The sequence below is a fragment of the Wyeomyia smithii genome, chromosome 3 (assembly GCF_029784165.1).
Source record: "Wyeomyia smithii strain HCP4-BCI-WySm-NY-G18 chromosome 3, ASM2978416v1, whole genome shotgun sequence".
Taxonomy (NCBI): domain Eukaryota; kingdom Metazoa; phylum Arthropoda; class Insecta; order Diptera; family Culicidae; genus Wyeomyia; species Wyeomyia smithii.
Window position 1 is genome coordinate 4,103,882 of NC_073696.1, and position 14,518 is coordinate 4,118,399.

General features: G+C 36.5%; 1 protein-coding gene across 1 annotated transcript; it reads left to right on the forward strand.

Annotated features, from left to right (window-relative positions):
- Positions 1 to 12,412: 12,412 nt before the first annotated feature.
- Positions 12,413 to 13,948, forward strand: LOC129730433 (retinaldehyde-binding protein 1-like). Its single transcript, XM_055689755.1, has 6 exons — positions 12,413 to 12,688; positions 12,861 to 12,955; positions 13,013 to 13,166; positions 13,226 to 13,530; positions 13,601 to 13,751; positions 13,816 to 13,948. The coding sequence occupies exons 1-6, from the start codon at positions 12,508 to 12,510 to the stop codon at positions 13,851 to 13,853; spliced, it is 924 nt and encodes a 307-aa protein (XP_055545730.1). The 5' UTR covers positions 12,413 to 12,507; the 3' UTR covers positions 13,854 to 13,948.
- The last annotated feature ends 570 nt before the right edge of the window (positions 13,949 to 14,518 follow it).

A 14,518-nucleotide genomic window follows, 5' to 3' on the forward strand; every position in this document is an offset into this window, starting at 1 on the left:
TGTGGAGCGACACTGACTCTGGCCGACACCGCGATCGTGATATGCAGTGCGTATAAGCAGGGTTGCCAATGTTCCAGTTTAAACTGGATTCCTCCAGTTTTATTTTTTTTTCAACTGTTCAGTCAATCAGTTTATTCCCAAAATCTTCCGGTTTTTCAGATATTTACCAGTTTCATCCAGTTTTTCATTCACTAAAGCCCCGATTGATTTTCGAAAATATTTTTAAAACGTAAATATTGCAGATTGATAAATTATTTTGACAATTCTTAACAGCATTCTCAGTATGCTATCTTCTCGCTCAAATTAAAGACTGTATGACATGGTTGAGATAAAACCAAACCAATAGATTTTACCAGACCATGGAAAAAATTTCTGTTTATTTTCTGTTGCGTAGCAGTTAAAAAATTATTAGAAGAATTAGATACCAAAAGATAGCGAAGTCAGAAATAATTTAAATTTAAACTTCACTGATGTAACGGAAGAAAATGTTGCTCTAATTTCTTAATTTTGAGATAGATTGATTGCGTAATTTTAAATTGCGCTGCTGTTAGAGGAAATTTTTCAGTCCATAATTTTAACAAAATGTAAGCCCGAAACAAAACAGTTTTGATTGAAATGAGTAATTTTTCGCAAAGAGTTATCTCTTTAGTTGCTTCATAAAAAAATCCCAGGAGCGTTGTATGCAAAGCCACGACCGCAAGGTTGAAGTAGAATACTTTTACAAGAAAGATAACCAGGATGTTTGCGTGTCAGTCATTTTGAAATCGGATTTGTTTCGCATATACCGCTTGTTAAGCACAGTATCAACAAATCGTAATAAACATCACACTGCTGTGAATTTGCAGCAGCATCAAACCTCAGTTGCAGCTTATTAAAAACCATTCATTATGCTCTTCCAAACACATTTAGTAGTCTTGAAAAAGGCCGATTACTGCAATTGCAATTTTCATTCAATTATTGCATAAATGCTTCTTGGTCAGATATACCCACTATACGCTGCTATTGGTATCCGCTGCCCCTGCATCAGCTGGCCCAGCTTCTATCGATGCTTAGATCCGCGGCAACTGATGCGCTATCCATTGCTATTGCACAGCTGTGGCCGCTATCCGCTATCGCTGGTATCCACTGCACTGCTAGTACTGCTGCTAAGGGAGGACGACTGCTGTTGTCGCTGTCTAGAACTATTATGAGCGGCTTCGGCTGAAACAGACTCTTATATAGGCCAAATAGCATATTTTAAATTGCAAGGTATAAGATTCTATCGACCGTGCTTGGGAAGCAATCATATAACGACCAATCAGAGGTCGAATTTTTCGTTTTGACAAGGCTTGACTATTTTCAATAGTACAATAGTTTGAAGAATAAAATTACAATTATCTTCATTTGGGAAGAATCTTAGAAGATTTTCCAATCTATTGCTACAAGGACGAAGGAAATCCTTCGAATACTAACCGCTTTATTAGCATTTGAAATTGGACATATTTTTCACTTTTTTCGGTTTTAGATTTTCATTTCACATCCCTATGTAGCCGAAATCCTGAGAGAAGTATTCTACTTCAAAACTGTCACTGGATTCAGTCCCCATTAAGGCTGTGCGAGATTTCGAATCATTTCGTATAATTTCGCAAAACTCGAAATTTCCCGAAATTTCGCGTAATTTCGGTTTCGCGAAATTGCTGAAAAATTTCGTTGAATTTCGCTAAATTCCGCCTAAAATTTCGCGATATTAAACTTCCAATTTCGACGATTACGAAATTTCGCGAAATTTCGGACCAAATTTCCGATGCACATTATTACATTATTTTGGTTTGTGCTCATTGCGACTATAAATTAAATTGAATATATCTCAACAGATATCTGGTATACTAAGTCAGACATAGAAGAATAATCTCTCAGCCGGTAATTTTTGTTTTTAAAGACAAAACCGTAACATCATGCGGGAGGTATTTTTTATTCACGCAGAGCATAAAATTCATGTCATCACTGAAGCCATATTCGAGGAATATGAAGCCGTCCAAATGCACTACAAGGTATCTAGTAATTTGTTTGTAGGAATACATTTTACGCATCTTTTACGTACATCAAAATGTGGTTATATTTGCAGCCCACAAGGTTAAAGAGGTCACTTTTAGTCTTTCGTTTAGGAGGGCATAGCAATTTCTGTCTAAACTAAAGCTCTGAAGCTCTATCTTACAGGCCAAATGTTCTATGCTACTCGACTTGTAAAAATTTTCAAGCGTTTTTTCGGATTTCTCTGTGTTAGAGGACTCCTCTTCGCACACCGTAGTGTAATTAAATGTGTTTTTTTTCAGATAGTTCATTGCTATCACTAGGCTGACGGGATATCATGCCTTATAGTGTGCAGACTTAGTGATCGATGTGTCAAGCAGAAAAAGTTGTAATTGCCTGAATTTTTAGTATTGTTTCAAAACACTCTGACTTCAAAGTCAGCATAGGTTTCAAAATTGCCAGGTACCTTATCAAAAATATTTTAAACGTGTTACCAAAAAAGTATACTTTATCAATGAATGAATAAAAAATACATGGTTCGCTCTCGTTGAACACATGACTGAGAAATGTTACTCTTGTTTTAGGGGACACAAAATTTTACAATGTCAAAAACAAGTTCAGATTATAGCATAAAAGTGATTCTGACTTTGCACTTGACGAATATACAAGGTAGAAGAAAAGAAAGGTTAGAAAGAACGAGAAATTAGAGAACGAAGATGATTACGAATAACTTAATTGAGTAAAGAGAAAACTATTTGTTTGTTGCATTACAACATTCCATTCTAACTGTTGATTGGTTGAAAGAAAAATAATTTTTGGTTTGTTTCAAAGAGGCCGTTCCCAAACCACGTAGTCATATATAGGGAGACGGGGGGGTTATCAAAAGACCACGAAAAATCACGTGGGGGTGTGGGGGTTAACGAATAGACCACGTAGTCTTTTTTCTGATTTATAATTTTTTATTGCCACTAAGTCAAGACGAAGCTTTCGCAATTTTTCAATTAATAAATTTATTTGACACGACTAATTAATAAGTGTCACGGAAAGTTTGAGAGTTGTCAGCAATTAACTGTAATCAAATTTTTGAAACATATTTCAAATTTATCCGAACGAAGAAATTTTTTTTTGTTTTAAACAGGCTTTGCCTTATATGGCATTTACTTCTTTAGAATAATAGTTCTATTTTGCAATGCGTCGGGATTTATGTTATTTTTCCTGGAAGTATATTTCAATACTCAACGACCGGTGAAACAAATCAACGTTTTGGTCTTAAAAACAATATATAAGACCTGGATGTTCGTGAACTGAAGGAAGAAAGAAAGATGTTTATATTTTGTTCGACATTCAAAAACTTTGTAATTTATTAAAAAAAACTAAGTTACAAATCCGATATCTGAAAATCACTAAAAGTAAGGTTTCACTTATTATCAACTAAATATTTTTCTAGATGATTTCTAGATGAGTATACAATTTACCATAACTATAAGCGAAAAATTATCGTAGATGATCAAACTACTTAAACAAATTTTATTTATTTTGATACTCAACAACAAATTAAAAATCATTTTGAATATACTCAACAGAAAAACATATTTTAAATTACTTTCAGGTAAGGAAATTATTATATTTGTTAAAGACAATGAAATATTATCAAAAATTAAACAACCATTATCTATTTGTTATTTTGGTTGTGAGAAAATGATATTACTGAAAATTCTATTTACAATTTGCGCAATAACTAATAATCAGTTTTCTTGAACCTTAATTTTTTTTATAAATTTTTCATACTTTATTGTACATATATTTGCAGAATAAGATCACAAAACAAAAAAACACAAAAGACCACGGGGAAGTAGGGGGTATAAAAGGGATCAAAATATGACCACGTAGTTTAGGAATGGTCCCAAATGCATTTTATTATTTTTGGTCTCGCAGAAACTCACAGGGCATATTTTTTTAGGACAAAATTATTTTCTACAACCTTACCAGAGACACTAGTTATGCCAGTCAAACAAACCGATTTAGCTGGAAAAATAATTTTAATCTCCAATTGGACACTCTGTGGGTAATTAAAATATTTTTATAATCGAAACAGTTGGTTTGATTGGCATAGTGCCTTTGGCAAAGTTGTAGATAATAATATTGTCCTTCCAAAAATAAAAATGTTGTAAATTTTTTTTTAAATATAACTTTTTTGTTACTCCTTCATCGCTTCGGTAATTTTTTTGTAATTTTTATACAAAAAAAAGAGATTTTTGAAAAATAAGCTTTAATTTTAATGTTTCTTTTACAATAAAAAAATGAATTTTTTAGAGTTTTTTATCGGAAAGATAAAATTACTGTCTAAAACTTTTCCAGAGACGTCACACTGATCAAAAAACTTTTGGCTCTTAAAATATTTATGATCACAATAACCCTCCCAAAATAGCATTTTAAATAGCTTCTCAGCCTATAGAATCGTTTATGCAAAGTTTAGGCCAAATCTAAAATGACAAAAAATATTGAAACTGGGACATTTTTTGTGGAACTGCTCAGTTAAAAAGTAATTTTAAGTTATATTAAAAAATGTGCAAAAATATTGAAAACTTTAAAGTTTACAGAATAGTTAACTTAAATTTTGTTTTCCTCGAATTGATAGATGTCACTTAGTCTAGTCTGACAATACGGTGTTAAAAAAAATTCAATAACACTAGTCGACAAAAGCGACAAAAAAGTTACCCTCCAAAGGTTTTACAGCTTTTTAACCATTCCGGTGAATTTTGCTGCTTTTAGAGAATGCAGAAATGCATCAGAAGGCCGCCGAGGAATTGCTTATCGGATTCGTCGCTTTTACGTTTGCATAGGGCCCATCTCTCATGTTTTCCAGTTCGAGCTCTAGGACAAAACTTGGATTTTGAATGATGAAAGTTCTATGAAAGAAAGATTACTATTTTAAACATAGTTGCATTCAAACCAAAAGAATCAGTTCAGAAGTTTATTAAATTATTATATACAAAGACATTTCGAGTTTGACCTTTATATCATTTGTGTCTATCGAGGTGCTATTACCTGCAATATAATCTGTATAAATGAATGCATCAAGATTTTAGTTTTTAACATTTTTGATTTTCTCGTCATTATCGGTTTATCGATATCTGAATACCTACGTTACTCTTCGTACTTCGTCAGCGTACGCTCCAACGTTACAAATCATTGTAATACTATGTTTCAGAAACATTTATTATATTTTTCGAAATTTCGCGAAATTAAGAGCCCAATTTCGTTTCGTCTCGAGAACTCGAAATCCACTTTGATTTCGTTTCGGCTAATTAGCGAAACCGAAATTAAGGGTTAATTTCGTTTTGTTTCCTTTCGACACCAGAAAAGCCAGTTTCGCACACCCCTAGTCCCCATAACAGAAAAGCACACTCACAATCATTTTTTTGCATTTTTTTTATTTATTTGGAATCTAGTTTTTTCTTCAGCCTTTTTCCAGTTAAATCGAAAATATTATTGGCAACTCTGCGTATAAGAATAAGTTGTCAGTGCGTTCGCGACTTAGTTTTGCGCTCGCGGGGCGGAAGGCGATCGGCAATCCAATTTGATGATTGGCTTGCTTTATTGGCTTAATAAGATATAACGACTGGGCGTCATTTCTTTTGGGGTGCACCTTCCGTTAATACTACTTCTTTTTTGTTTGAATTATTTCTTCAATTCAGTTTACATTTCTAATTCTAGTTTTATGTTTGATCGAACGATGAAATCGTCACTAATGATTTCTTGACTATCGAAACAAATCTAACAGGTCACCGACTCGAGTTTGACCGTCGAGGATCTGCTGAAGGCTATCTAGAACAGACCGTTTAAAGGATTCCGGCCTTCAGCCAGTAAAGATACTGGATTGCAAAAAATTGCGTCCAGTATCGCTTAACAAGGGTGCAAATTAAATTGAATTAAAAGTCACCCGGAAGACTTTCGCCTGGTCTGCTTTGCGGAGCTTTGTGCTCGTGGACAAGGTACGTCTATTCGTGCGCTTGTTGGTGATGAATTGCATCAAACAAAAGCAAATAGAACATACGGCCATCAACAGCTGCAGTTAGGCAAAATGCGATAAACACGGAGAGCCTGCGATAAAGGTGCTGCATAGTGCATAGTGCCTCTATTGTGGGTAGGCTCTACATGAGCTGTTTGCTTGCCCCCCATACAAATAGTGCCTAGACAAAATCAAACGCACTTTTACAGAAACGCTTAAGGAGGCTACTGCCACCAAATTGGTTTCACCGAGTCTTTACGAGATGTCGTCTGATGAGTTTTGACGATTCAGAACCTTTTTATGTTGAATCCAGGAGTTCTTGGAAAAGAAAAAACTCTCTTCCCCATATATTCCTACCGCAAAACAAAGTAGCGAAATAATGCTGGTAAAACTCCAGAATGAACTCCTTCGGGCTGGCTTAATCTAAATCTTATTTCTTCTTTTTCATCCAAGATTCGGCCAAAAAACGGACTGCTGAAGTTTTCAGAAAATGTGGACTGGATTTTTAAAGAATTCAACAAAACTAATTTTCTCAAAAGACTATCTGTTGGCACTTTCGATTACAGTTAAAACTTTTTTGAAGCAGTTGATTGCTAAATGGTCTCTTCTTGCAGCGATCGTATCTTTTGAGGGCTAACTCACCGACTGAAGCGAGGAATTCTATCTCTGTTTTACTATCTCCTGTTCACAGTGAAATTGTAAATTTATCGTCCACACAATTGATTTATTCGAAGTTTTGATTTAAAAACACAGATGCGATGCATTTTCTCTCTGTGAAACTTGACTCACTTGAACTGTGGACCTTAACTTCCATTATTTCGTCATTATTCGCCTTGATAAAAATATCATTTATGAAGAAGTACTTCTAAGGATTAAGTAATGCAATTTTTTCAATCGTAATAATCTTCCTTCGGTTCCAGGCATCAGGGTTGGCGCGTATCAACTGACGATATGAGGTAAAGAACTTTGTAATACATCAATTTATATTTCCCCCAGAGCACAGAATAAGCAACGACTGTGCTTTGATATAATAAAACTCCTCACTTTACTTACTTTACTTTGTTGGCCAACGACGTGCAAGAAGTTGACTTTTAAGTAACTTTTACAGAAAATACTCTGTAACTCTGTACCCAATGAAGATAGAAATTTTGTTTGTTCAGCAAAGATTCATATTTTTGCACGTTCTAAAACTTTGCCGAATTAACCATTCCTCTATCTCTTAACACAAAACAAAAAGTTAGCATTTTGGATATATGAGAACCTACTGTAACATATGCTCGCCTTACTCTAATATGGGTGGATTGGGACAAATGGAACCTAACGGAGTTTATAGTACTTCAGCTTAACTTCAAGGAAAAGTATTTACATCACGATTCCACTTGCCCCTTTTAACCTATACGATTTTGAAGCTATCGAAAAAATAAGCTAAAATATGATATAAATTTGTAAGGAAAAGTCCTGAAGATATATGACCTTTGGCAAAAATGTGTGTTTTGTGTGCCCTAACAATTCCTCCGAACAGTGTAAAATGCAACTAACAAAAGTTAAGTACAAAAAACTAACTTTTAAGTAAGTTCCGTTTAATATACTTTATAACTTTGTACCGAAAGAAGATAGGATTTTCATTCGTTCAACAAAGTTTCATATTTTTGAGTCTTCTACAACTTTGCCCAGCAAACTATTCTTCTATCTCTTAACAAAAAAAAAGTTAGATTTTTATTTTTAGTATAGTAAACTTTTCATACCTTTCAACAATTTGCGATTATGCGGGTTATTCATACAAACAATTGTTCCGAAGACACTTATAAGCTAGGATGAAGGTAAAAGGCGTTATGGAATTAAGTTCCACTTTTTGCCTTATTGGACCACTGTGCACCGGGAGTATCAGCATCCTATACAGCGCTAGTTTTGTGCGAGTTTGCAAACTACGGGACCTTAGCTGGTTACGTAGTTCGTAGAAGGCCCCGAGCTGCAACTCGTCGTTGCACTTCACGGCTCATATAGTTGTCACATGTCACAAGCGTACCAAGATAAACGGAATCGTCAACCACTTCAAATCGTTCCCCTTCTATCTCCACCTCAGCACTAACACCACGGGAACTCCCACGCTCTCTACCAGTTACCATGTACTTCGTTTTGGCAGTGTTAATGACAAGTCCCAATCTCGCTGCTTCCCTCTTAAAAAGTACAAAGGCTTCCTCCTCGGCCCTACGGTCGATACCGATGATATCCGCACGCATGGTTCCGATCTCTCCAGCGCTATACGAATCACGGGACACGGTGTTCCAGCATTACCTGTCACAGCTCGTTTCTTTTCACTGAATCGCATGCCGCCTCAAAATATCTAAACAGATCGTGAGTCGATAAGTTGTCAGAAGCAGGAATTTCCCTGTGCCGGTCATGTGTAATGACAAGGACGGCAACCTGCTCACTGACAAACCGACGCACAGAAGAGTACCTAGAACAAAAAGCTGTCCGAAATCAGAAAAAAAGTTTTTTTTAACCTTTTTCGTGCCTCTATATTTTTTTTTGCAGGTTAAATGAATGCTTTACGAAATGCCATCACTCGATTAACTTTAAACGGTATATACATATGCTGAGAGTGCTGAAAACATTGACAATTTTCAAGTTTTTTTCTGTGAATCGAATCATTTATACTAACAGCTTGTGCCAGGCGTCAAGAAAATGACAATTGATCAATATTTTGTAGCAAATGAGTTCTTTATGTTCAATTCTAGTAAACCGGGTGATAGAAATTCCGGAATTAAAAATTATAACTACTCTTAAGCACTTTACAATGATTTAACGCTAACGTAAGAACTAGCACAATAATCGCGAACACAGACGGAACACGACGTAAACGGTAGACGAAAGGTAATTATTATATTATCCTTTTATATCTGTAAGAGCAATAAGTGTCTTGTCTGATCACTCGTCGTGTTCCGTCTGTGTTCGCGATTATTACTCTTAAGCACTTTTGGGAATTCGTGATTCTTATGTATTTTCGAGCGTTTTCAATATTAAAAAGTTGAAGAGGTTGTTTATAAGACACGACCGCAGAGGTAACGTAGAATACGACAGCCTGTCTTATGTCAATGTTTTTCTTGGAATAAGTTTGGGAATACAGTCAATTGGGTTTAATTTATTTAATAGTCTCTTTGCTCCAGATGACGTTTACCTCTGTAGCCGGCACCGCGGTTTCACTTGCTGCCGTATCCAAAACAAGAATGAAATTGAATTGTTTTGTGGCTGTCTTTTGTATCAAGTTGCACTAAGATATCTTAATTTAGGCAGTGGCTACGAAGAGGCTAGAGACAAGGGCAAATAGTGCATTCTCCATCTATGATATAACAGTTCAAATAACAAATTTCTGCATTTTACAAATGATTGCTGCAATTAGTAAAGCAGATATTAGACGAAGCAAATATTTGCTATTTTTGGTACGATTTTTATTTGCACAAAATTAAATCTGTATTGAAAAATAGCAAATATTTGCGTCGTCTAATACCTGCTTAAGACTTGCGCTTACTAATTTGTCAATGTCATTTAATGACAAGTAAATATTTTTTCAACATGGCAATTTTTTAATTTAGTTTTGAATGATTTGCAGTGATAATTAAATTCTACATGAGGTGATTTATTAGCACTTATGTATATATGAAAATTTCAATCGCTATACTGCTAGCCACACACGCTATATAGCAAGCCACACATGCTATAAACTATGTAGCATATATAGCAAGCCACGCACGCTAGCCGCATGTTATATAGCAAGCCACACACGCTATACAGCAAGCTACATACGCTATATAGCAAGCCACACAAGCTATAGACATACACATACACGCTATAAACATACACATACGCTAAACAGTTAGCCACGCACTCTAGCCACACGCTCTATAGAAAGCGACACACGCTAGCCACACGCTACATAGGAAGCCACGCACGCTAAATAGCAAGCCACGCAAGCTATAGACATGCACACACGCGCTAGAGACATGCATACACGCCATAAACAAACACACACGCTATATAGCAAGCCACACACGCTAGCCACACACCTTATATATTAGAGACACACGCTACGAATATTCACACACGTTATGTGCACACACCCTATATATACATACGCTGAATGATGGTGGCTTCTCAAACCACCTGGCGGTGCGAGTCTCTTTCAGTTTCGGGTTGTATTCATCCAACGATATCTGAATTGGATTACCGCTGGTGGGGTCCAACTCAGATCGAAGGGAAGCCGAACTGAAAGAGGTAACAACTGCAGCTAACTGCTACCACCGCCGCTGTTACCCGCTGCTGATCTACTTCGCCTACTGCCATCGGTGTTGATGTCCGCTGCTGCTGCCTGCTGCTAGTAAACTGATTTGCTTGAGGAGAAACAGTATCTTATATAGCCCGAAGAGTGCATTCCCGGCTAACTAGGGACTCCATTCTGTCGTACTTTAATGTTTAACAATTTTCAATATTACAATAGTTTGAACAATTAGATTTTAATTTACTGCATTTGGACGGGTGCTTAAATGATTTTCCAATCGATTGCTGCAAAAATGACAGAAATCGGTTGGAAACTGAGTGGCTTTAAAACGTTTGAAATTGGACAATTTTGGTGACGCTCTCGATGTTTTCGGTTTTGAAGTTAGATCCTGTATTGAAGTTGGGTCCCTGTAATGGTTGCCGTAAGACGTATTCTACGTCAAAAAGTTATCAAATTCCGCTCAATTCGATTATATAATCTTCGGGGGACATGAAGTCCATATCATTACGAACACATCCTTGTTAATATCTCACCCGGTAACGTCCGGATTGACATTTGCGACCCGTTCGAAAAATGTTGTTTTGACAAATTTTGACGTTAACTTCTGAAAGCGGGAAGCGAGCGGCTGTACTACACGATCCATCAGATAATACTAAGGATCTGGGCACATGAACAAATGCCGAACGACTGGTTAGAAGGCCCCATATGCCCTATCTATAAGAAGGGTCATCGATTCGATTGTTGCAAGTATCGAGGCATTAAGTTGCTCAACTCCGCATATTAAGTGCTCTCTTGTTCTTCAGATTGAGACCTTTGACGGAATCCTTTTTTGGCGAATATCAGGCTGGTTTTCGACAGGGGCGTTTCACGACGGATCAAATTTTCACCATGCGACAGATCCTCGATAAGGGTGTCAAATTTTTTCTGATGACTCATGGGTTAATAGACCATTTTACGAGACGTTTCTGCACTCAATTCATGAATGAAATTTCGACAGAATGCTCGGAACCGCTGACATAACGCACCTGACATAACAGGATTCATGACACCTGTCAGTTCGTAAAATGGTCTATATGATTGATGCTGCATGCGTAGTTTCGTCAGTGCGTGTAAAGGTAAACCCATGAAAAATCGTCAACATTTGTCCATTTTTTCTAACGCAAACGTTAGTCCGTTTTTCAGTGTAAATCATTCAGTGAAATATCGTGAAATAACATGATCACCTGAAAATGTGTGATCTCAAATGCTCGAGGCAATTTTAAATATTATGGTAAAATTTCTTCGTCAAAACTCAATCAAATTTGATCGAGCAAGTTTCTAGATGCGATAACATTGTTGAGTTTATTTAAAATTAACTCAATTCGGGGTAAATTATGTTAAACTTGAAAAACTTAGTAAAATTTGATATAAGATCAAAACATACAATTTTCAACGATGATTGTGTATCATACCTTTAATGTAATATTGATGATTTACCAAGAAATCACAAATCCTTTACACAAATTTGAAATGCAATGCGGAGACAAAAGCAATCGACTTCCGGTGAGTTTATGATGGTTTGGCACCCTAAATGGAACCCATAAACTTGGTTCTGGCTCTGGGCTATCTATCGTCGATTTTTACATAATGATGACCCATTCTAATGTATATATCGATAGCACATTTCCCATAGAATGCATAAATTTCCTATTTATATCATACCAGAATTCTCGGATTTATTTTATAAAATAAACGATAGAAATTTCACTCACAGCTGTAGCGGGTTTCTTGGGCACAAATCAGTACTCATTTTAAGTAAGTAATGTTTCAGGAAAAACCAGTGATACGAGTTATGTGAAAATGTTACGAAAAGTGCTGAACTTCACCCCAATTCATGGCATTCCTTCAAAAAATTGAAATCAATAAACCTTACAATTTGAAATATCCGATTAACTCCAGTACACTTTATCTCATTCACCGCACAATAATTCGAAAACCGTCCGATCGCCAGGCCATTCGTTGCTGCCCTGATCGTGTGTCCAAATTCTCTTATTCGGCATTTTTTTTTTCTTCGCGAGATCGACGAACGGCGATCAGTTCTGCTGACTTGCTTCACTACATTCTCCACCAGGCTGGCAGTTTCTCCCCGACAAGCAGCTGGTGAAGAAGAAATTATAACTCGATCGGGAAAGGTTCCTTTAGTTTTTTTTTCTTTTCTCTCTCAAACGATATGGCACTTCGGTTCGATAAGAATAAGGTTCCACACATTGATTTGGGAAGTAATCTTCAAATTTCGTTGGATTTTACGGAGTACAATGATAAGCAATCACTTGATAAAGCTTGGCAAGAGCTACATGAAACTTCCGAAACGATCGAGGTCCGCCTGAAGGAACTGAGGCAGCTGTTGAAAAGTAAGTTGTTTATGCGGTGTTGAATTTCTTCTCGAATCGCACATTGTGCAGAACTGTAGCAACCCGGTTTGACTTGTGTTAGTAAGCAATGTTTCATTTCTTTTGTACCATTTATAATGTGATACAGTGAATGCTCAATTTTAAAACAGTTATGCTGGATTCTAATTTTCAGATGAAAAAGACCTCAACATTCCTATTGATGATGATGCCTTTTTAATAAGATTTCTTCGACCTCGGAAATTTCATGCCGAAAGAGCATTTGAAACGGTAGGTTCAAAATTGGTAGCAGAAATTCTATAAATATCTTTTTAAATTATCATGCAGATCAAAGGATATTACAAAATGAAAGCCAATAAGGATTTTGTGCTTGATAACATCTCTGCGAAGGCCATCAGCGTGGCTTTGGAGGAACGTGTTATACAGCTCTATCCACTCCGAGATCAGCATGGACGCAGGATCGTCTACATGGAAGCAGGATGTGAGAAAAAAATAAATAAAACCACTTACGAAGTCTACATTTAAAGCTCACTTTCTCAGCCAACTGGAACTGCTCCAAGGTTCCCTTTCCGGAGGTAATTCGAGCCACACACGCTCTGCTCACGCTGCTGTCGCTGGAACCGCGCACCCAGCTGAACGGAATCGTCTTCATTGTAAACTTCGACAGGTTAAGCTTCTCCCATCTGGGCCAGTTCAAGCCGAAATTTATGAACAACGTGCTCGACTACGGCCAACGGTACGCTCCGATGCGTATCAAATCGATCAATATCATCAACAATACGACCCTGTTCAACATTCTGTTCCAGGTCTGTAAACCCTTTCTCGGGCAGAAGTGGGGTCAACGGGTAAGTCACAGCCGCCAATTGAATTGCCAATTAGGATCGCATCGCATCGCCGTGTTTTGCCTATTTGCAGATTCACTTTCATGGCAGCAGCATCGAGGCACTGCATAACCAAATTGAACCGCACTGCTTGCCAGCGAAGCTGGGTGGATGCATGGATTTGATTGACTACGAGGGTAGGGTGCTGGTGGAATTTTTGGAACAGTTTCAGGATAAATTCGACGGTAGTGTTTGATTGTAGTGTTTTAACCAGAAAGATTCCTCTACAAATAACATTTCATTTTACAGAACTCAACTGTTATGGGTACAGACAGAAGGACAAATGATAGTTGAACGAAAGCTGTTCAGTATTTACAGATACATCAAAATTTAAATAATCATGAATGTTATTCACAACAGATGAATAAACAGCGTTAAAAAATTGGGTTGTTACTGTTTTACTGAAACGCAACGAGCTAGATAGTATAACCAAAGGCGCTATAGTTTTCTTTTTAGCAGAAAATGGAAAGAGCGGAATTGCACCCGATCCAGTTTCTCATCCAACATGGAAAGCAATAAAAATTCACATTTTATTATCTATGAGGATACCGACAATACGCTTTTTCTACGTTCATAACTGATACCTACTTTTTTCTTACAACGATTGACTTTTTTCATGATGAAATCGTGTTGTTTTTTTAATGAACAGATGGAATATTTCGTTTAACTAAATTGACTATTGAATAAAACTGCTAATCTAGCGTAAAAATCTATTTTAGAAGCTGCCACGTTTTAGCGGCAAATTACCAAAACCCGTTCCACTTTTTTCGATCCTTTTAAGAAATCATGGTTTCATCAAGTGTTAAGAGGTTAAGCATCACTAGTAATAATAATCTCGAACGTTTCTGTCTTGAAAATAGTTAAAAAAAAAACACACATTTTATTTCGTTTAATGATATGGTTGTGACTCAAAAACTTATTTATAACTGTTCTGTGAGTTATGGAAAGTCTA

Bases quoted from the DNA above. Each gene is read 5' to 3' on its own strand.
- LOC129730433 (XM_055689755.1), top strand. From the start codon at position 12,508: ATGGCACTTCGGTTCGATAAGAATAAGGTTCCACACATTGATTTGGGA. The intron at 13,531-13,600 runs GTAAGTCACAGC...GCCTATTTGCAG, and splicing joins GGCAGAAGTGGGGTCAACGG to ATTCACTTTCATGGCAGCAG. The intron at 13,752-13,815 runs GTAGTGTTTGAT...TTCATTTTACAG, and splicing joins GTTTCAGGATAAATTCGACG to AACTCAACTGTTATGGGTAC.